Source organism: Taudactylus pleione, unplaced genomic scaffold, assembly GCF_031769625.1.
Source record: "Taudactylus pleione unplaced genomic scaffold, aTauple2 ptg000520l, whole genome shotgun sequence".
NCBI classification, from domain to species: domain Eukaryota; kingdom Metazoa; phylum Chordata; class Amphibia; order Anura; family Myobatrachidae; genus Taudactylus; species Taudactylus pleione.
This window is the reverse complement of record NW_028284922.1, coordinates 9,019,780-9,043,739: the sequence shown is the minus strand read 5'-3', so window position 1 is coordinate 9,043,739 and position 23,960 is coordinate 9,019,780. Positions and strand designations below refer to the sequence as shown.

Below are 23,960 nucleotides of genomic sequence, written 5' to 3'. Positions count from 1 at the left end.
TATTTTGCCAGCATATAAAGGCAGCTGGGTTTCAGCCCAGATGGAAATCAGGTTTATTGAACAATGGGATCAGGGGACTGGGGTGTGGAGCAATATTATGGCAGCGATTTGCAAAGTCCCAGATGTCCAAGGTATGGATGATAACAGGGTGATGCAACACTGCTTTAGGGCGGGCCAACCTGGGGAGCCATAACAAGGAGGAAATGGAATGCAGTTTCAGAGCATTCGACTCGATTGCTACCCACATCCTCCCAGATTTGGGTCTGCTCCGCAGTACACACTGTGCTATCCTGGCCGCCATATAATAAGATTTAAAGTTTGGAAAAAGTTTGGAATCCCAAGACTCCTCTAAATGTGTGTCTTTGCAGCATGTCCCTTCTCACCCTAGGGTGCTTTTTTGACCATATAAATTGTATGGTAGTATGTTGTAAATGTTTAATAACGTAAGGAGGGATAGTTTTCTTTTTCAATGGGCACATACCCATATTACTTATTTGGAGATTGCATTACCCTCCTACCCTTCTCACCTTTACACATATAACATACATCCAATTGTTTGTAAAATTCAGTCAGAACTCAATCTTTGGCAAAGCCTTCATCTTAATTTGCTGGGACGCTGTAACTTGGTCAAAATAGCCAGTTTCTTGAAGCTTTTATATATTCTAGAAATGACCCCTCTTCTCACACGACATGATCTATCTTACCTTATTGGACTAATTTCCAATCCAGAACCTAGAATTAGCCTTCGCAAATTATCCCACCAAGTGCAGAGAGGAGGGGTTAATCTGCCTGACATCAATATAACCTGTCTCCTTCGCTTTTGCCATTGATTGGATTTGCGGTTGTTACGTTTATACAGATGTCGTACTGGAATCACAACTCTGTACTTCTCTCTCACATCTGACAGAAGCTGCTTGTGTGCACTATGCACATCAATGTGTGAATAAGACTCTTTTTAAGTTAAACATTTGCACGAAAATACGCTCGGTGCTACTGAGTTGTATAGTGCGACTTGTAGCACATGGAGGATAGATTTATGTGGACACATTTATACTGTTATGACAAAGAATAAACATATAGAAATGTTTATACCAGCGAGCGCTCAATCATGTGTAATCTATATTCTGTCGCTATGTATGTAAATCAGCTCAACCCCTGTAGTAATTTATCCAACTTGTTAATATGGAAATGGCAGTATGGTAGATATAACAATCAGACTATATGTATAACAATAAAACATGAGTTCTTGGGAAAATAAATTAAATGCGTATTTATTCAACTAAGATTGTGTCCACATGATGTGGTATAAAATTAGCTCAAATATGACAAAATATAAAATGCTAATAGAAACCGAAGCACTAGGAAAGAGGGGGTGGACACGTGAGGGCAATAATAAACGGAAAAAATAAATAAATATATCAATCAATGTAAAAACAGAGAAGCTAATGGATTAAATAAAATTGAAATGTAGAAAAAATAATTAAAATGTTTTTTTTTTTTAAATATATACATTTCTATATCTTTATTCTTTGTTCTATATATCTTGAAGGTTAAGTGGTGACCTCACCAGTAAGCTGCTCCCATTATTACTACTAGCATTGTTGTTAGAGCGCACTTACCGTTCTCTACTGTTAATTGATTTTCACCACATCTGTACTATTAACCTCCACTCTCCAAGATTGGAAATTGTCTCAAAAAATACATAATCACTTAATTCCTTCCTCTAGTAGGCAATATGGAATTGCAGGACAGCAATGCCTCTTTATCTTTTAAAACTTGGTCCTCCATGGGTATTACTACGCTTAGACATTTAATGGGCTCTTCTACGACACCACTTACTTTCCCTGGAGCTGTGGAAAAGAATAATCTCAGGCCTCAACACAGGTTTCCTTACTTTCAAGCTACACATTATTTAAAATCCATTTTTCCAAAGTTAAATCTACAAGATTTTGTAAATCCTCTTGATGCTCTTGTCCAATTTGGTTCATATTCCATCTCCACTATATATGCTTGGATAAGAATTGAACTTAATCCAGAAAGTGTGCATCAGGGGATTTGCAGATGGACTACTCAATTACCATGCCTCTCACCTACTGCCATCCTCAATACCTTTCATTTTAAAGTAAAGCTAATTTCCACCAGTACTTATCAAGAAATGGCATATAAGATATTACACAGAGCATATCTGTCTCCTAAAATATGACACCTGATTGGTCTTTCTGAAGATTCCAGTTGCCCCAAATGCTTACCAGTGGAGGCAGATCTTAAGCATTGCTTTTGGGACTGCCAATACATTCAACTATTCTGGGAGGACCTAACTCACTATGGTAATACCACTTTAGGTATATCTTTCTGCTGCAGAGTGCCTTGGACAATATTTGGCTGACCAACCCAATATCCCTAGGATTGATCATAAAATTGTTATTACTACTAGAGGCAGTTGGAAGGAAAGCTATCCTTCAACAATGGATCCATGACTCTGCACCAACTTTAACCATGGTCACTCTTTCTATGTACCATGGACTAGCTGGAAGTGACTCTGAATAAGGAGACGCTGATGTCTATTTGACATTGCTTCCAGCATACCTCATGGATTTCTTATCAATTACTGGTGGATCAAAACCCTATTTCTTTCTAACCCATCTTTTAGATAGCCTTTCTTTCCCTTCTTTTGCCTTTTTCCCTTTTCTATGTATATCTCCTTTGACTATCTTTTTCCTTATCAACCTCTTTTTCTCATACTTAATTTACTCCATGGATGGATTGGTGACTCATGGGTTTTGGGTAAGCACCTGTTGTGCTTGTTATATGTACCTCTACCTTTTTTGTTTTTCCCCTTTTTTTTGTTTTATTATTTTTATTATGTTTACTTGCCATTTTTTGTCTGTTTGGATTGACCTAATAGGAAATAAATATATCCCCTTTTATTTGATCCTGCATATCTCATTTAAGATAGTCACATAATTTTTGTTTATGTTTACGAATATATACTCCACAACGTTTTTTTTTTTTAAGAATAAAAGTAAAATGTTTGGCTTTATCTTAGGGACTGTTCTCTTTTTCCTCTTGTCTCTATATGTTCATATTTACTGTTATCTTTCTTTGATTATATGGTATTGCATTATGTAATATGGATATTCTTCATTATACTATGCAGAGCCTTAATAAATATTTTTTTGAAAAAAAAAGGACTAAACCTAAAATTAAATGCCTAGTAAAAAATATAACTTATTACAAACACACTTCTCCAAAGCCGTTAGTTTAGATGCTGCTCGTAGCAGCAAAATAGTTAAACTTGATAAAAAATAAATTGTGGGGTCCTCCACCCCCCTTACCAAATCAGTAACCAGTCCCGGAACTCTCAGCCTGGTCTGGTATTGGAAAATAGGGGGTAAAATGGCATGGGGATCCCCTTATTTTCCAATAACCGGGGGGGGGGGGGGGGACTAACGCAGGGATACACGCAGCATGGGGTCCACTTGCCATAACTGCAACCAACCCCAAACTGGTCAGCCCAGGGCTGGAAATCCTAGGAAACTGGGGACCCCAATAATAACATGGGGGTCCCCCTCCCGAGCAACTACTATTCCCCACATCCCAAGTGGCAGTGGATGTGGGGTTAATGGTATTATTGAAAGAGTTAATATTGCCCTTTACAGGCAAACTACAGGTCCCATCAAGCGTGTCCCCCGGCACCTGTAATTTGCCTGCAGAGAAGTTATTAAAATAAACAGGGGACTTGTGCACTGACTGTGGTAGTATTTTATTTAAAAAAAAAATAAAATAAACTATTTACTTACGAAACCCTTGGGTGGCCTCCTCTGCGTTCCATGTAGGCATCCAATCGTCTTGATAACATCAAAATATGCAAACTAGGCCAGCTGGACATGCATTGTACCTTTGTACAGTGCCTACCCGAATGACCGGTCACCGTGGTCATTGCCATAGGACTAAATGGGGAGGAGCTGATTGGCTGAGAACGGACACTGCTTTAGCAACCATTCCCACTGAGACATATAGTCCTCCTGTAAAGAATATTAACTTTCATTACCATTAACCCTGAACCCACCACCAGGGGTATACGGGATAGCCCTGGGCCTTTAGTTTTGGGGTCCTCACTTTTGAGGAACTCCAGCACTGAACTGACCAGTTTGGGACTGGTTGCCATTATGGCAAAGGGACTCAATGCTCTGTATCTCCCTATTATAGCACCAGCCCCCTGGTCGGTTCAGCTTGGTGCTGGTTATTGGAGAATAGAGGGAACTCCACGAATGATTTTCTGTTTCTGGGTGGAATAGGGAAGTAGACATGGTGGGGGGAAGATTTATGTGCAATCCAAAAAATGCAAGAAGGGAGGCTAATCCCAAGGTCGGCGGGATCCCGGGATTTTGGCCTAAAATTGGCTGGGATTGAATCCCGGGATTGGAGCATCCAATCTCTGGATTTCGGGATTAGCCATCCAATTATTTTTTTTAATGCTGAGTAGCATTAAGCACCTTTTGCAGACGGCTCAGGTGCTTCCTGGCTCACCCTGCCCCCGGCTGTGCAGGAGAGCAGCTGTGCGCAGTGTGACGTGATGTTCGAGGTCACGCTACACATCCCGATGCCAGCCGCGCCGCTGGTGGACCACCCACACCCGCCATTGAAGCCCACCAACCCACCCATCCTTCTCCAGCCCGCCACAAGCCACTCCGCCCGCCCGACCAGAGGGGAGCGTGAGTCATTGTGGGGACTGGGTGGGGGGCATTAATAATAATTTTTTTTTGCCACCAACCTAACTCCGGATTTAGCTGCGGTAACTGAGGCATGCCTCAGTTCGGGTGTGTTTAATTATCGGGAAAACAAAACCACTCATCTCTAGTTAGTATCACTACAGTACTAAACAAAATGTACAGCTCGTTATAAGGTTCGTTCTTATATAGGGCACTTAGTACTGCACATATGTAAAATGCATGCAAAGTTGAATGTAATGTTTTATGTAAATCTTGATTATAGTGTTCACTCTAGGTCCGGCGACAGGCAGGGCGCCGGACCTAGAGCAAAGGCACTTCTGCACCTGAAAAGGGGGTATGGACAATGAAAAGGGGGCATGTCTTTATGACGCGTCCCCTTTTCGTCACTCTTGGGGGGCGTGCCCGGCACTTACGGATATGCCAGGCAGCCCCCAAGCGCCGTGGTCACTGTAAATGGATGCTGGGCACATGCGCCCGGCATTCATTCACCGGCGGTGACCACTGCACCGCCGTTTTCCCCACCTGGGGGGCACTGCAGCCCGTGGGTGGAGACAGAACCCGGAGGCTGTTTCAGCTGGACGCCACGCTGGAGGGCAGGGTGCTTTCCGCCCCGCTGAAATAGCCTAGCGGGAACGCTAGATTAGCTCTTCTTAGCTCTTCTGTTACTAAATTTTTCCTGCTGTGATTTAAAATGTTAAGTTAAAACTTACATGACTGATGGATATATTTGGCAGAATGTTTGTTTGTTTCAATATTTAACAGGAAAGAAATTACAGGAAACTATGAATCTACAACAAAATGTATCATACATTTGAGATACGGAACTCTCTATCAAATGAAAGTGGACTATTTTAGTGATGAAGAACTTAAAGAACAATTATTCGAGCTGATCACAATGGAAGAAGACGGTACGTTTTATTTGTTGTTAATTGCTTAAATAATTGCAGTGGGATCTAAATGTATTATAGGCATAATGTAAATCCCTGTATTTAAATCAATTAAGTTTTGAGTCTTAAAAAAATATTTATGAATTAACTGGAAGTTTGCACATGCCTAATTTAATCTATGTATTTATTGTTTTCAAATATATTTAATTCAACAGATAAATATTAATTATTATCCATTGAAATGTGGTAAAATATGTGCCCTGCAGAAGGAGGACCACAGGGAGCTTGACAGGGAACGTTTTGTTGAGCACATTTAGAACAAGCTGACAGAAATTGGATGATGTCTTTTCGATGAGAAGGCCACCAATAATTGCATTGAAAGAGCTTTAAAAATGTAAATCCCGAGCTAAGCTCATAATGAATTTAATCCACTACCAATATACAGTAGTTGAAAAAATATTTAGGGCAGGATGTCTCATTCCTAAAAAATGTGTTACACTAGCAGCGACAATGGTTGTTCAGGCAACTACCTGGAGCACAGGAGCCGGATATATACCCCTGGAAGCCTGCTGATAGGTCCACAGCGTCAGCTGACCAGCCAGACCACACAGGAGTGGAAGTACTGTCATAGAGAAAGTGTCATGGGGGTGCCCATGACGGAAACTGCGATCCCCGCTCACCGGACCACCCGACACAGCAGCAACAGGGTGAATGCTCAGCTCCTCCCACATCACCGTACCAGCCGCCCGACTGCCCGGGAAGTTAGAGGAAGCCACTGGGACGTTAAGGGACGGGCGATCCCCGGCTGAACTCTGATACATTAGCTGCGGCCAGAACCCGGGGACAGTAGCGTGCTTTAGCGGCGGCAGTGCGGACAGCAGTGTGGCAAGCGCTAGGACCTGGGGGAGGTAGTAGCACACAGAATGCAGGCTCAGATCTGGTAGTGCAGCATGATGGCTGCCTTTTGTGGGCGGTAGCGGGGGCCAGGGGGAAGGCAGCGTTTGCTGCGGCCCGGATGCGGGGGATAGGGGGTACGGGTTAGCGGGTGTTAGCTGCAGCCGGGAACTGGGACGTAGTGGGTGTTAGTGGTGGCAGTGCGGGTGGCGGTGTAGCAGGCGTTAGGATTTGGGGTAGGTAGCAGCACACAGGTGCAGGCTCAGATCTGGAATATCCGTAATACCTGCATCTCTATTTAAAGAAAACAAACACAGAAGCAGGGATGGGTCAGTGAGACCCGTCTGTGCTTCTGTGTTTAGATAAAAAAAAACCTGTGTAAAAGAAAAAAAAATGGCATGGCCCTATCCCCAAAAACAACAACCAGCATCGGGCTTTGGAAAGCCAGTACTGGTTGTGCTAAATACAGGGGACAAATGATGTAGGGGTCCCCCGTATGAAGCACAACCAGCATCAGGCTTTTCAGAACAATTCCTGGTTGCCAAAATACAGGCGAAAAATTATGTAGGGGTCCCCCGTTTTCAGCGCAACCAGCACTGGGCTCTGAGCCGGCCCTGGTTCTGGAAATATAGGGGGTAAAAATGCATAGGGTCCCCCTGTATTTACCAGAACCAGCACCGGACTCTTTCTAGCAGGGGGGTGATGCCACAGCCAGGGGATCCCCAGCCGAAGCATCACCCCTGACCACTAGTCAGCCCAGGCTGGGGATCCCAGGGGAGCTGGGAACCCCCCCAATACATTTTTGTGGTGACTGAATGGAAAGATTGTGGGCACTGAGTGGGATGTGTTTGCCACATAACTGCTCAGACCTCAGTTGCATAGACTGCATGTGTGTATTCCAATGAGCACACAATTCTGTGAATTAGCAGCAACTCCATTTTGTGAGTGACAGCAATCTCACTCTGTGAGAGTGCTGAATCTGCAGTTAACCACATGGTGTCATGGCATACCTTATCTGTATTACGCAAGGAACACGTCCATTAAGGAGTCAGCCTTATGATAGTAATTTCATTGCTTTTTGAAGTTTGCGTAGCACAAATTCAGTAGGTTTTGTCAACTCTCAGATCATGTCTAAGCAGCCTCATGTGAAACCGTAAGGTTTTTTGTCTATGGAGTATATATATACATAAACACACACACACACACACACACACACACACACTATATATATATATATATATATATATATATATATATTGTGACACAGTCAGATTAGGAGGTCCCTCTCCTGGGTGTAGGGACTCCTTCCTTACACACACACACACAGCAGCAGGGAAGCAGCACACCAGTCTGGAAGCAAGTACAAGCTGGTCGGCGCCAGTCTTTATTGTACAATGTCAGAAACATAAAGAAAACATAAATATAAATCCTAGCCCTGTCGGGGCACTAACTTCACAGGTAGTTCCCTCACTACCAGAACCTGGCAGGGCCTAATGCCCTCGCCAGCAACAAAAGCACAGCACAACACTCACGGTTAGGTTTCCAAGTGTCTCTGAGCAGACTCCCTGCCTGCTCTCCCAGGTGAGACAATCAGCCCTCAACACACTAGGCTTATATTGGCCACTCTCAGGTGGGAACCCAATCAAGCCTGTTACCAGGCTAAGAGAACCAAAACCTGGAGTGGCCGTGGGTGGAGCCCTCCCTCTCCTCTCACCCACAACCCCCAGGTCCCAAACCGGCTTTTCAAAAAGCCGAAACTCAAGCCTGCTACACTGCAGACTTCTCCTGGGGGTTTAAAACACAAAAGACAGGAATCTGGGACAAATGTACCTGTCACAGACCACTTTACCAGTGATCCTATCACATATCCCCCCCTTTGTTTCGACCTGTGGGGCGGAACAACTGAAGCCCCCAAACAATGAACGCGTGACAACACGTCAGCATTGGCCAGCTGGCTTCCTGGCCTGTGTTCCACTGAAAATTTAAAAGTTTGTAGCGCCAAGAACCATCTTGTAATTCTCGCATTACTGTCCTTATTTTCAGACATCCACTTCAGAGGGGCATGGTCAGTGATCAATTTGAACTTTCTTCCGACCAAGTAGTACCTGAGAGCCTCTAACGCCCACTTTATGGCCAACGCCTCCTTCTCCACTGTGGCATAGTTTCTCTCATGTAACTTTCTGCTAAGATAGAAACTTTCTGCTAAGATAGAAAATAGGGTGTTCCTCACCCTCCTTGTTCTGGGAGAGGACCGCTCCTATACCTACTTCTGATGCATCAGTTTGTACTATGAATTCCCTTTCAAAATTAGGAGTCATCAGGACTGGTTGGGAACACAACGCTACTTTCAACTCCTGAAAAGCTTTCTCTGCCTCAGGACTCCATTCTACCATGACTTTTTGTTTGCCTTTGGTCAGGTCAGTCAGTGGGACTGCCATGGTGACAAAGTTGGGTATAAACCTCCTGTAGTACCCCGTAATTCCCAAGAAGGCTCTCACCTGCTTCTTATTCACAGGCTGTGGCCAGTTTTGTATGGCATCAACTTTATTGAGCTGAGGCTTTATCAGGCCTCTGCCAATGGTGTATCCCAGATATTTTACTTCCTCCATGCCTAGACAACACTTTTTTGGGTTGGCTGTCAAACCTGCCTTATAGATGGAGTCCAACACTGCTTGTACCCTGGGTAAGTGAGACTGCCAATCAGGACTATGAATGACCACGTCATCCAGATAAGCAGCCGCATACCGTCTATGGGGCCTTAGAATCCTGTCCATCATTCTTTGGAAGGTAGCAGGTGCCCCATGTAGCCCGAAGGGCAACATCTTGTACTGAAACAAGCCCTCTGGCGCTGAAAAAGCTGTCTTTTGTTTGGCGCTCTCCGTTAACGGTACTTGCCAATACCCTTTGGTTAGGTCAAGAGTGGTTAAATACCTTGCCGTCCCTAGTCTCTCAATCAGTTCATCCACTCTTGGCATCGGGTAGGCATCGAATTTTGAAACACTGTTCAACTTTCGGAAGTCATTGCAGAAACGCACACTCCCGTCGGGCTTTGGAATCAACACAATGGGACTTGACCATTCACTATGTGATTCTTCAATAACCCCTAACTCTAGCATATTTTTAATTTCTTTCGACACCGATTCTCTTTGTGCTTCTGGTAACCTATAGGGCTTTAGATTAACTTTAACCCCTGTGTCAGTGATGATGTCATGTTTAATCACCGAGGTTTTCCCAGGTACGTCAGAGAACAGCACCCTATTTCTAATCAGAAACTCCTTGACCTCTTGTTGTTGAATTGCCGACAGGGTTTTTGCCACTGTCACTTCGGGAACTAAGGGCCCTGGACTTACTGGAGGGTCTCGGACGGCCGACAGTACCGTTCTATCTTTCCAGGGCTTTAACAGATTTATATGGTATATCTGTTCCGGCTTTCTTTTCCCCGGCTGGTAAACTTTGTAATTAACCTGCCCCACTCTTTCTAAGATTTCAAAGGGCCCTTGCCATTTAGCCAAAAGTTTATTTTCCACAGTGGGAACCAATACTAACACTCTGTCCCCAGGAGCAAAGCTGCGTAACCGAGCATTGCGGTTGTATACCCTCTGCTGTGCCTGTTGAGCCTGTTCCAGGTGCTCTCTCACTATCGGCACTACTGCAGCAATTCTCTCCTGCATTTGAGAAACATACTCAATCACTGTTTTGTAAGGACTAGACTGCCCCTCCCATGTCTCTTTGGCAATGTCTAGTAACCCCCTTGGGTGTCTCCCATACAACAAGTCGAAGGGTGAAAACCCGGTGGAGGACTGGGGAACTTCTCTTATGGCCAACAATAAATACGGCAATAAGTAGTCCCAATCCCTACCATCCTTGTCGACTACTTTCCTAAGCATGTGTTTTAACGTCTTGTTAAACCTCTCGACCAGCCCATCGGTTTGGGGGTGATAAACCGAAGTTCTTAACTGTTCGATTTTGAACAGGCGGCATAACTCTTTCATGACTTTAGACATAAACGGTGTACCCTGGTCAGTTAGTATCACCTTAGGTATACCCAGCCTGCTAAAGACATGAACTAGCTCTCTGGCAATGGTCTTGGTTGACGTATTGCGCAATGGGATCGCTTCCGGGTACCTGGTAGCGTAATCCATTATGACCAGAATATACTGGTGTCCCCTGGCAGACTTCATTAAGGGTCCAACCAAATCCATCGCTATTCTTTCAAACGGCACCTCTATGATAGGCAATGGAACTAGTGGACCCTTAAAATGTGGCCTGGGAGCATGATACTGACACTCAGGGCAGGATGCGCAAAAGTCAGACACCTCTTTATGAAGCCCGGGCCAGAAAAACCTCTGCATTATTCGCTCAGTGGTTTTCTCTACCCCTAGATGGCCTGCCGTTATATGACCATGGGCCAGATCCAACACTGTTCTTCTGTAGGCTTTGGGAACTATTAGTTGTTCCACAACATCTTCCCCCTTCTTAGTCACCTGATATAACAAATCCTGACACATTGCCATGTGGGGATAGGACAAAGGACTATCAGGGTCTACGGGTTTACCATCAACTACTTTTACATTCTCCCTGGCTTTTACCAAAGTAGGGTCATTCAACTGCTCGACGGCAAAGACCTCTTTTCTGACCTCTAAATCAGGCAGATGATCACCTGGCCCAACAACACTTCCCACCTCAATGGGAGGCACATCAGTTGGCGGGCCACCGTCACGTTCTGCATTCTCTAGTTCGCCAACCATAGTAGAAAAAGGGAATAACTCTGACTCAGAAGAAACTCCCTCCTCCACTACATCGACAACCTTCTCAAATGGATCGGGGTTGTTCACCTCTGGAACAAAACGGCTTTCCCACAACTTCCAGAAGTGAGCAAAGTCTCTCCCCAATATTGCATCGTACACCAGACCATGCACCAAACCCACAGAAACTGTAGCAGAGCCACATGGTGTCTCGATGTTCACCTCGGCCGTAACATAATATCGAGTATCCCCATGTATGCAGGTCACACCAACAGTTTTCCCTGTATGCCTCAAGGGGTTCACCAGCTCAGCTTTTATAAGTGTCACCAAGCTACCAGAGTCTAACAGTGCCTCTACTCGGTTGCTATCTACAGTGAGTACACACATGTGCTTATCAGTCTCAGCCTGCCGGTCAGCCGTACAGGCTATCTGTGCAAAGAAAGACCCCCTGCGGTAGACATGAGCAGTATCACATTGCATAGGTTCAGTTGTAAGTGCACAATTAGCGGCAATATGGCCGAAGCCACCACATCGGAAACACTGAGTCATATTAATGTCTAGTCGTTTACGAGGCAAGAACCTTCCCGGCCTGTCTCCAGGTTCTACACCCTCAGTCTTAGGTACATTCCACCGCCCAGCACCCTTCTCCCCTGGAACAGTCTTACCAGTGTCTGTGGGAGTTCGCCGGTGCGCCATCGGGGCTCGGTGGGGCATACTCATCAGCTCCTCAGCCGCCACGTACCTCTCCACCAGCTCGACCAACTGGTCCGCGGACTTAGGGTCTGCATGGCTCACCCACTTGCGCAGAGTCACAGGTAATGATCGCAGGTACCGGTCCATCACGACCCTTTCCACGATCTGTGGTCCCGTCAGCGTCTCGGGCTGTAGCCATTTTGAGGACAGATGGACGAGGTCATGCATCTGTGAATGTGGAGGCTTGTCCTTATGGAACTCCCAGCGGTGGACCCGTTGGGCACGAACAAAGGTGGTGACTCCCAAGCGAGTTAGGATCTCCTGTTTTTTATAGTCCTTGGCATCAGCCAGGCATAAGTCGAAATATGCTTTTTGTGGCTCCCCAGACAAAAAAGGTGCCACCAGACTTGCCCACTGCTCCTTGGGCCAACTCTCCCTTTCGGCCGTTCTTTCAAATGCGGCGAGATAGGCCTCCACATCATCGCCCGAAGTCATCTTTTGGAGGAAGTGACTGGCTCGTACGGAGTGAGTGGTGGTGGGAGGACCAGTAGTAACATCTCTGGGCCGGGCGACCAGGTGCTGTACCACCTCTTATGGCCTGGCTGTTTTCCGCTAAGGCCTGACGGGTTTCCTCGATGGCGACCTGTTGTTGCCTCTGGGCTGTCTCCAAGGCCAACAGTTGCACCCTGGTGGATTCCTGTTGAGCCCTGGTAGATTCCTGCTGAGCTGCTGTAGCTTCCTGCTGAGCCCTGGTAGATTCCTGCTGAAGTTTGTTTGTCTCCTGCTGAGCTGCTGTAGCTTGGAGCAAGGCTTTAATAATGTCCTCCATTTTGTCCTGGGGTGTAGGTTGGAAGCTGAACCTTGCCTCTCTAAGCATTGGCTGACGCCTCCTCTATGGGACTCCAAGGACACAGCGTTATTTCCACACTCACAAATTGGGTGTCTGTCCCTTTAAGTTTTAAACGGAAAGTTTTCCTCTTGCTGCAACTTCAGTGTGTGTGGGTGCCCGCATTCTCCACCATATTGTGACACAGTCAGATTAGGAGGTCGCTCTCCTGGGTAGGGGACTACTTCCTTACACACACACACAGCAGCAGGGAAGCAGCACACCAGACTGGAAGCAAGTACAAGCTGGTCGGCGCCAGTCTTTATTGTACAATGTCAGAAACATAAAGAAAACATAAATATAAATCCTAGCCCTGTCGGGGCACTAACTTCACAGGTAGTTCCCTCACTACCAGAACCTTGCAGGGCCTAATGCCCTCGCCAGCAACAAAAGCACAGCACAACACTCACGGTTAGGTTTCCAAGTGTCTCTGAGCAGACTCCCTGCCTGCTCTCCCAGGTGAGACAATCAGCCCTCAACACACTAGGCTTATATTGGCCACTCTCAGGTGGGAACCCAATCAAGCCTGTTACCAGGCTAAGAGAACCAAAACCTGGAGTGGCCGTGGGTGGAGCCCTCCCTTTTCAAAAAGCCGAAACTCAAGCCTGCTACACTGCAGACTTTCTCCTGGGGGTTTAAAACACAAAAGACAGGAATCTGGGACAAATGTACCTGCCACAGACCACTTTACCAGTGATCCTATCACAATATATATATAGCGTTCCCGCTAGGCTGTTTTAGCGGGGCGCGGCGCCCTGCCCTCCTTCTGGAGGGCAAAAAGCACCCTGCCCTCCAGGAGGAGGGCAAAAAGCGCCCTGCCCTAACAGCCTGCGGGAGCCGTTCTCACCCGCGGGACGCAGCGTCCCGCGGGTGGAGAAACATGCGGTGACCCGGTCACCGCCGGAGAATAGACGCCGGGCGCATGCGCCCGACATCTATTCTCCCTGTCTGCAGGGCTTGGGGGCTGCCCGTCGTGTCCGTAAGTGCCGGGCACGCCCCCAAGAGTGACGAAAAGGGGACGAGTCTTATAGACACGCCCCCTTTCCCGATGACCACGCCCCCTTCTCGGCCGCGCGCACGCCTTCGGCGCGCGCACGGGCATGCCCTCTCTAGCTCCGGCGCCCTGCCTGCCGCCAGAGCTTGAGGGAACACTATATATATATATATATATATATACACACACACACACACAGGGCCTGATTCTGCAGCGGATGCAATGGCGATTACGGACACAGATCGAGCAATTATTTGAAATCGCAAATGCGTATAATCCGCACTGCGTACGCACAGCAATCATATTGCAATAACAGACACACAGATGAATCCATCGCAAAATGAGTGACATGCTGTCAGCGTTTAGGGGTGGTGATGGAAAAACGCTGGTGTGTCTGTCCGTTTGAATGCCGTTTCATGGGCGTGCATAAATTTGCTATTGCGATTACATACGCGGCATGAGAGCTCATGAGACTTGCAGCATGAGACTTGCAGTGTATGCGGCTGGTCAGACTTGTTGTAATGGCTGTGTGACTGGCTGATGTGCATCGATGGTACCGATATTTATGCAGAAGAGCGATATTGGACAGATACGAGAAAGCAGCAGTGGGTGTCTTTATGCCGGCGGAGCTTTGGCAGATATTAGCATATTTTCGCAGCTGCGTTCTGTGTGAAATCGCAGCTGCGGTCCCATTAGCGTCCTCTGCTGAATCAGGTCCAAAATGTTCAAAAAGCCAGCAGTCCCATGCTTACATAAAGTAACTTGCGCCAGCCCTCCTTAATAACCGGTTCCTGGTCGGAACGGAATCCATCTGTAGTATGATTTTTGAGGTGGATTAGGAGAGTGTCTGGGCCCTGACAGGTAGAGAGCAACAACATATTTGAGCCATAATATGAACCAATAAGATCTTTAGCTGAGCAGTGCTGGGTTGGCCAGGTGATATATTGTACTCTGAAAGCAGGGACATACTGTTGTAAGACATTATGGCTAATAAGGAATCTGTGATTATATTAAAACAGTTGATGCAGAGAAAGGTGCCTTGTGTGGGCTGTGCAATGGTCAGGGTTTAAACAAAGTGTCACAGGCTCGGATCACCCCCTTAATCAATCATCCTGTCCTGAGCACAGGATTGGCAGAACACACAATTGTGCATGATCAGCTTTCCTGTAACCAGGGGCGTAACTAGAACTTTTTGGGCCCCATAGCAACATTTTTAAGGGGCCCCCCTAACTTAGGTCTTACACAATAACCACAGTAGTTCCCCTAAAACATTAAATGCCCACTGTAATGGTGCCCCTTATGCAATGCCCACTGTAATGGTGCCCCTTATGCAGTGCCCCCAGTAGTGAGCCCCCTGTAGTTGCCCCCAGTAGTGAGCCCCCTGTAGCTGCCCCCAGTAGTGAGCCCCCTGTAATGCCCCCAGTAGTGAGATCCCTGTAACTGCCCCCAGTAGTGAGCCCCCTGTAGCTGCCCCCAGTGGTGAGATCCCAGTAGTTGCACCCCCCCCTTCTACCGCGCGCGCACACACACACAAAAACAAAAACACTTACCTTTATCCCCGCTCCTGTGAAGCCGCCATCTGCCCCGGCGCCTGCTCCTCGGCACTATGGGAGTGACGTCATGACGTCACTCCCATAGTGCACTGTGGGACCCGGAAGACGGAGTGAGCTCCGTCCTCCGGCTTCCGCCGGGGGTTTTAGTAGGAGCCGGGCGTCCGCTGTTAACACAATCTCAGCGGGCGCCCAGCATATGGAGGGTGCAGGGGGTGCGATCACTGGGCCGGCAGGCCCCTTAAGCGGCCGGGCCCCATAGCAACCGCACCCCCTGCACCCTCCATAGTTACGCCACTGCCTGTAACCTCTTCCCTGCCAGGCAGCACTGACTGGATGGTCGCCTCCGGGCTAGTAATAAAGCCATTCCCTGCACAAAAACATATAAACCCAGTGTGCCGCCATCTGTTACTCGTGGGTGTTCCTTGCTGAGCTCTGCCTCCCATCACCTGTCTAATATGATAAACTATGTGCTCCTGTGTGCACATCCTACCGTGTGGAGGCTTTGTATACAAGTGGAAGTTAGAACGTGAAAGATCTGCAGAATGTGCTGCCCCGGGAAGGAGAGACTCTGCTGCTGTTCCCTGTAATCTGCAGTGCAGGCAGCACGCATGGGGAGTGCACAGGCTGTGCTGACATGCAGGGTAGGCTATGCAGCGCCAGCATCATCCCCTCCTGGAAGGAGCTCTACCAGGGGAGGGAGGGGGAAGATCTGGCCCGGGGATTAACACTGACACTGCTGCATTACAGTGTCACACAATGGCTTGGGGCAGGCAGAAGTGACTAACCGTGACACAGTCTGACTGCCGACCGCCCGAGCTTAATTCTGCAAGGAGGGGCTTTCTGATTGACTCGGCCGCAAGCTGTAGTGTGGTGGTGTTACTAATATATTTATAATCGATAACTGCTGGCCGGGCCCCCTCCTGCTTGAGGCTGTCACTGAGCATTGAGCACAGCCTGCAGCACAGCTCAAACAGTATCCATCCAGTCTCTCCACTGTGATACAGCCGCCTATGTACAGCCGTCTCACAGCCTGGTTTGTCACTATCTTTGGTCCTTCCATAGCCTTGTAGGACATAAAGTAACCAGTAGGAGGCAGCTGCCGCCGCTTACTGGAGTATACAGTCAGGTGCATAAATATTGGGACATTGACAGAATTTTCATATTTTGGCCTCAATTCACCATCACAATGGCTTTGAAATGAAACAAACAAGATGTGCTTTAACTGCAGACTTTCAGATTTAATTTGAGGGTAATTACATCCAAATCAGGTGAACGGTGTAGGAATTACAATGGTTTCTATATGTGCCTCCCACTTTTTAAGGGGCCAAAAGTAATGGGACTATCAACACAAAAGCTATTTCATGGACAGGTGTGGGCTATTCCCTTGTTATTTCATTATCAATTAAGCAGGTAAAAGGTCTGGAGTTGATTCTAGGTGTGACATTTGCATTTGGAATCAGTTGCTGTCGACTCTCATTATGAGATCCAAAGAGCTGTCACTATCAGTGAAGCAAGCCATCATTAGGCTGAAAAATCAAAACAAACCCATCAGAGAGATAACAAAAACATTAGGTGTGGCCAAATGAACTGTTTGGAACATTCTTAAAAAGAAAGAACGCACCGGAGAGCTCAGCAACACCAAAAGACCCGGAAGACCACGGAAAACAACTGTGGTAGATGACAGAAGACTTATTGCCCTGGTGAAGAAAAACCCCTTCACAACAGTTGGCCAAATCAAGAACACTCTCCAGGAGGTAGGTGTATATGTGTCAAAGTCAACAATCAAGAGAAGACTTCCCAAGAGTGAATATAGAGGGTTCACCACAAGATGTAAACCATTGGTGAGCCACAAAAACAGGAAGACCTGAATAGAGTTTGCCAAACAACATCTAAAAAAGCCATTACAGTTCTAGAACAACATCCTATGGACAGATGAGACAAAGATCAACTTGTACCAGAGTGATGGGAAGAGAAGAGTATGGAGAAGGAAAGGAACTGCTCATGATCCAAAACATACCACCTCATCAGTGAAGCATGGTGGTGGTAGTGTCATGGCGTGGGCATGTATGGCTGCCAATGGAACTGGTTCCCTTGTATTTATTGATGATGTGACTGCTGAAAAAAGCAGCAGTATGAATTCTGAAGTGTTTCGGGCAATATTATATGCTCATATTCAGTCAAATGCTTCAGAACTCATTGGATGACGCTTCAAAGTGCAGATGGACAATGACCCGAAGCATTCTGCAAAAGCAACCAAAGAGTTTCTTAAGGCTAAAAAGTGGAATGCTATGCAATGGCCAAGTCAATCCCCTGACCTGAATTCGATTGAGCATGCATTTCACTTGATGAAGACAAAACTGAAGGGAAAATGCCCCTAGAACAAGCAGGAACTGAAGACATTTGCAGTAGAGGCCTGGCAGAGCATCACCAGGGATGTAACCCAGCGTCTGGTGATGTCTATGCGTTCCAGACTTCAGGCTGTAATTGCCTGCAAAGGATTTGCAACAAAGTATTAAAAAGTGAAAGTTAGATTTAGGATTGTTTAGTTTGTCCCATTACTTTTGGCCCCTTAAAAAGTGGGAGGCACATATAGAAACCATTGTAATTCCTACACCGTTCACCTGATTTGGATGTAATTACCCTCAAATTAAATCTGAAAGTCTGCAGTTAAAGCACATCTTGTTTGTTTCATTTCAAAGCCATTGTGGTGGTGAATAGAGGACAAAATATGAAAATTCTTCAATGTCCCAATATTTATGCACCTGACTGTGTGTGTGTGATGCATCACGCGGCCGTAAATGCCAACAGACACAGTGACAGTCGGCAGGCCTGCCAAGAGCCGTGGCGGGCCCTGGTAATAGGGGGCATGGCCTAATCGCGGGAGGCGTGGCCACGCCCCCTTGCGAAAAAAAAAAAAAGATTTGTGCGGCGCTGCGCGCTGGGGAGAGGGGGCGCTCTGAGCCCCCTCAGCCCAGCGCAAAGCCAGGGGGGGGCGCGATCAGCAGCCACGAGCAGTCTCCAACTGCGGTTTATTATAGGGTTATAGCATGGTGATAAACTAATTCCTTTAGGACCAAAGCATCCAATAGCCTATAGATCCTTGTTGGAGATGAATATTTTATTTGTGTATGTATATTTAATGTCAAACAATAACTATATTTAATCCTACACTACAAGTAAAAATAACGTTCCTGTTCAATAAATATATAATTGCTCCAATTATTTATGTTCAGAAAAAATTGTTAATAAATCTAATTAATTGTTGGTGTATTGATAAGGAAAGTGATTGCTATTGAATATAGACTTATTTATTTTTTTCAGAATTCTATTGAATTTAAATAAATAATAATATATATATTTTTTTATATTTTTTATTTAAAGAAGCAAAGCACTGTAAACACATCTGCAATATATAAATAAATGGGTACAGCATAACAAATTCTCTTACACCGAAAAATAAGCGACATAGGCCCGTATTCAATTTGAGGCGAAACGTCCAGACTTTTCGCCTGCTGGAGTTTTCGCCTCCTTTGCCTGTTTTCCAGGTGGAAAAGTATCGCACGCGTGCCCGCTATTTCCCGTATTCAATTACAAAGTAGGCGAAATCAGGAACAGGCGAAATTTGGATCGGCGAAAAAATATGGGAATTTTCGGGAAATTATTGTAGGACCCCCCTAAAGATGTCCAGACCTCGGGGATCACTATGGGTACCCCCCGTTTTGGCCTGCAGAAGAAAGTTGGCTTTTTAAATAGATGCGGCAGGTGGTTATTTTTCCCGACATTGAAGAAGTGATGCAGAAGAGCACTTAGGTTTTTTTTTTTTTTTTTTTAAAGTGGTCCCATCAAATTTGGGGTACATGAAAATGGGGGTAAGCATATTTTTAAGTCCCTAAAGGTAATTTTTAAAATTCTTCAAAAATACACCTGTCGCTACTCTGCGCAATGAAAAAAACACCTGCCACATACTTGGGGACCCCACCAGAATTAATTTCGTTAGTTTGGAATTTTATTTTCACTTTTGTTTTTTTCACCCCAAAATTTAAAATAATTTTTTTGGGTGTCCCGATTTAATTTTTTTTTTTCTGGCACATTTAATTTTAAGGGGGCATTCCCAAGGGTGCAGGCTTTTTTTTTAGGCCTGCACCCCTAAACCCTAAATCTGCACTTTTTTTCACCTGCTATAGGTAATTGAAAAATTATCCCTGTTTTTTTTAAATGACCTTTCACCCCATTTACGAAAAAAAACGTGAATGTTCGGGAAATATGCCTGGGACCCCCCTAAAGATGTCCAGACATGGGGGATCACTATGGGTACCCCCATTTTTGCCTGCTGAAGGAAGTCGGGGTTTGTTTTAGCTGCGCAAGGTGCAATTTTGCTGCTATGAAGAAGTGGTAAAGAATAGCACTTAGGAATAGTTATTTTCCCCCCAAAAAAAATTCTATAAAATTTGGGGTACATGAAAATGGGGGTAAGCATTTTTTTAAGTCCATAAAGTTATTTTAAAAAATCTGCAAAATTGCACCTGCCGCTTGTCCCCGCAATGAAGAAAACACCTGCCGCACACATGGGAACTTGACCTGAATTAATTTAGATCGTTTGGCACTTTGTTCCCCCTTTTTTCTTTTTTACCCCCAAAAGTAAACATAATTTTTTGGGGGTGTCCCGATTATTTAAAAACTTTTTTTGACGCAGTTTACCTTTAGGGGACTGTCTTAAGGTTGCACGGGGGTTCCCGCAATGTTGTACCCCAAAACTGCAATTCTGCACTTTTTTCCACCTGCTATTCATAGGCGAAACTTTTTTGCCTATTACATTGCATTGGAAACTCAAAACAGGCAAAAATTACGTCATCGGTAAAAATGTATCGCAGAAACTGACTTTTCGCCTCAAATTGAATACGGCCCATACTGTTATACTTAACATATTTCTGAGGATATCTGTAACATAGAATTAACAGTCGTAAAACCCAAACTATCACTGAATATAAGCAAATATATATTTGTGAAATATAAACCAACATAGAGAATACAATGAATAACAAAGTAAAGAGATGTCTGGCACTCACCCCTTAGGCAACGTAATGGGAGGATCCCCCAAAAGATTTGAGTTTCGTATCACTGGGTCAGGCGCATACAGTGGTGGCCTGGGATTGTGTCGAAATTGGTAAAGTGGCTATAAAACTTTCCCACGTGTCAAGAAAGGAAGAGGCCTTCTTCTCTTTATCGAACATTGTTTGCACCCAGTCCATTTGGAAGATAATTTTCAAGTATATAAGGAGAAATTAAATTTAACAGGAGTTGGGTGAATCCATTCTTGTAAAATAGCCTTTTTTGCCAGAGCACTTATAGCAAGTAACAATTTCCTGCTGCCTGGAGTAAGTCTCTGTCCCCTAGGAAAAATACACAAGACAGCCCATTCAGGGGTGAAAGGCATATAGTTGACCAAATGCGTTTCAGCATCTCACCTAACTCACCTCCAGAAACCATGGACTACGGACATTCCAAAAGACAGTGATAAAGATCTGCCTCTTCCTTGGTACATATAGGGAAGGTATAAGAGACAGATAAACCCATTCTATATCTCCAGTAAGGGAACAAATAAGTCCTATGGTATACATTTAAAAAATTTAAATAAAGCTCGTTATATGTACTAGCAGTCAATAATGAGCGTGATCTGAACAACCCGCGTATTAAATCATTCATAGAGAGAGTTGGGAATTGTGTCAGCCATTGGCGTATTCCCTGACTGACCAAAGCATGATCTAAGTCTTCGCTAAGGAATTTATAATGGATAGATATGGCCTTACGCTAGAATATTGGTCCGTTAAGATGTTGGTCTAACAGATTGTGCCAATCAGCTGCTTAAAATGCCCGCACCACGGAAGTTATGTAATTTTTTTCCTGAAAATATGCTAAAGGACAAGCCCACAGAGTTTAAAATTTCTCTTACCTCGAGTAACGTCAGGGGTCGCCTTGCATCAAAATCAATCAGGTGACTTATACAGTACTATGAACACCCTCCACTCTCCACACCATAAAAGGATAGGCCACCCCCTTCTGAAAATCTAAATTGCGTAAAAACGGAAGGAGGATCGATATGTGAGCATTAACGCTGAGCTTATGGTGCAATATGTGCCAAAGGCGTCTGGTTGTCATCAGTAGAGGATTGTCACAAACTTCTGGTGGAACTTCCTGGTCATGAATATGTAGAAAATATTTTTTTGCAGCAATTTAGAGTGTTTTTCTGACATATTTATTAATCCAGTGCTTCTCTTGCAGCCCAGCACTGCTGGCGAGGAGTTCAGGCATTGGGCCTGACTCTGGCCCTGGACGCAGTGGTGATTTGGTCGCAAATGGCTATTTATTTAGTGCACATACCCTGGAGCCGCTCTGTCTCCTGTCACAGTGTGCAGTTAGCCGCATCCTGATTGACAGGCTGCAGATGTTAGAGGGCGGGACAGGGCCTGTTTGTAAAAACGGAGGTGCGTCGCCTCCATTTCTTGGGGTGTGCCGTAGCCAGAGATTGCATCTTCTGATGCAGATAGTTGCAGTGGACAGCCTAAGCAACCTTAGGTTTGGATGTCAAACAAGGCTTTGATGTAATTGATATGATATCGGTATAAAGATGCCCACTTTTCTTATTTAGCACGTTATCTCCAGGAAGTGTATGATTTCTCAGAACCATCGAAAGCCATCGAAGCAGAATGCAACGCTTGAGGTAGACCCTACCCAGCCGCAAGCACTGCGATCACTGCAGGCTGTAATACAACCAAGTGACGTGTACAATGACGCTTCCATGCTAATTATGCACACCCATAAAACTCAGTTTTGACGCCCAGACACACCAGCGTTCGCAACACCACTCTCCCGTTCACAAGCACCTTCCCGTTACCATCCACAAACGGCGCTGTCACTCAAAGTAGCGCACAGTCTTTGTGCTACGAGCGCACAATTCCTGATCGCAGTGACTGGTTTGCGCACACGCGATGCATGCGCAGACGGGCGACAATCGCCTATAGCAAGTGATCGCATCTTAGCGTCCGAGTCTGAATCAGGCCCTCTAAGCACAATGTGGGGTGCTACATGCTGAGACTAGTAGTGCTGCAAGCAGGAAAAGAGAAAAAAAATGCAAGTGTACACTCTAACCATGCTAAACCTAATAATAATAATACTGCTAAATTGCATCAAAGAGGTTCTTAATAATGGCCATAATTATGGGCCTGCCCACCGCATACAGGTGACCTCTATCAGGCAGGTCCCTAGCACTCCTATGGAACAAAAACAGGGCACGGGACCCCCCAGGCCAACCCAGCAGAACTGCCCCATTTAGCATGGTTAGAGTTTGCACTTGCATTTTTTTTCTTTTTTTTTTTTTTCTCTTTTTCTGCTTTATGTACTAATTGAGTTTTCTATTTGGTTCTGTGCGGCATCCTCTCTTCCATTGTTTCAGGCCCAATATGCGCAGATTCCTCTCCAGAGAAAATGCTAAATTGAAGCTCATACTAGTAGTCTACTAATGCCGACTAATGTCATCTCAAACTGGCCTTAGCTACACCAAGTTGATAAAGCACAGAGTGATCAGTGTTTTGTTCCCTGGGAGGGAGCTGGTCTGTGTGACTAAGTACAAGCTGCTGGTTCCTTTGCATCATTGTACTGTAATTTTGGGGAACTTCTCTTGTATCTTAAAGACAGATTTTAGTATTTTGATTTTAGAGGTTTCTTTTAAATATTTCTGGTCCCTATCGTAATTCATACTCAATGGGATCTGTATAGGGGATTGTATTAGTGTATATTCCAGTATTTTTGCTTTACAAGTCATCAAATGTCTCTTTACTTCTCCTAAGTAATTATGTTTCTCTATAAGCAAGGGAATGCAATGGTAAGATTTGCCTATTCTGCTAAGATCACCCCATTAGTTCGCAGAAAAAAATTAAAGAAACAGCTAAGTTAAAATACTGCAAAGATCTGTGGCTAGAACTACAATAAGTTGGCTCATCTGTAATGCAGGATAGATCATTAATAGAATGTACATCATTATCATTGACCATGTCTAGATATGTAAGAAAAAATATTAGTCTGCTAAATTACATTCTGAGTTATGTACGGCATTTATATTTACTATAACTTTCTTTATACTTCTACAGACTCTTCACCCAACACAAATGAAAACCAAAAAGAAAAAGCTGAAGAATGCCTTCAAGCCAGATACGAAATTCTAACTGATACAATATTTTCTGAAACGAATACGGTAAATTGTAATTTTGCTTCAAATTAAAAATTATCCATTGCCAACACCCCACATCCCAACATTTGGGTGGTAGGGAAAGGGACGCTCCTTGTGCTCCTTCAGCGTGTATTCAAAAAGAGGGAGTGGTTTTGCAATATGGGGGCATGGCTTTGCAGTATCTGCCGCGTCCGTGCAGTATGCCCGTTGGAGGCATGCCGAGCGCTTCCCAAGATGTTGGGCTGCCCCCAGTCCCTCTCTGTAATGGCTTTGAAGAGCAGTAAAAGAGAGGGAGACCTTCCAATCTGTCAGGATGCAGCCTTGGATCGACCGTTACTCACGTCTGCGATG

The 23,960-nt window shown here is 45.3% G+C and overlaps 1 protein-coding gene across 3 annotated transcripts in view; it reads left to right on the top strand.

Annotated features, from left to right (window-relative positions):
• LOC148501331 (uncharacterized) overlaps nt 1-23,960 on the top strand; it is a 276,950-nt gene that overhangs the window by 65,864 nt on the left and 187,126 nt on the right. For all 3 annotated transcript variants that reach the window (XM_088450639.1, XM_088450638.1, XM_088450640.1), the window contains exons 7-8: nt 5,496-5,641; nt 23,530-23,633. In XM_088450639.1, coding sequence (XP_088306765.1) covers nt 5,496-5,641; nt 23,530-23,633 — 250 coding nt within the window. The remainder of the gene's footprint in view (nt 1-5,495; nt 5,642-23,529; nt 23,634-23,960) is intronic.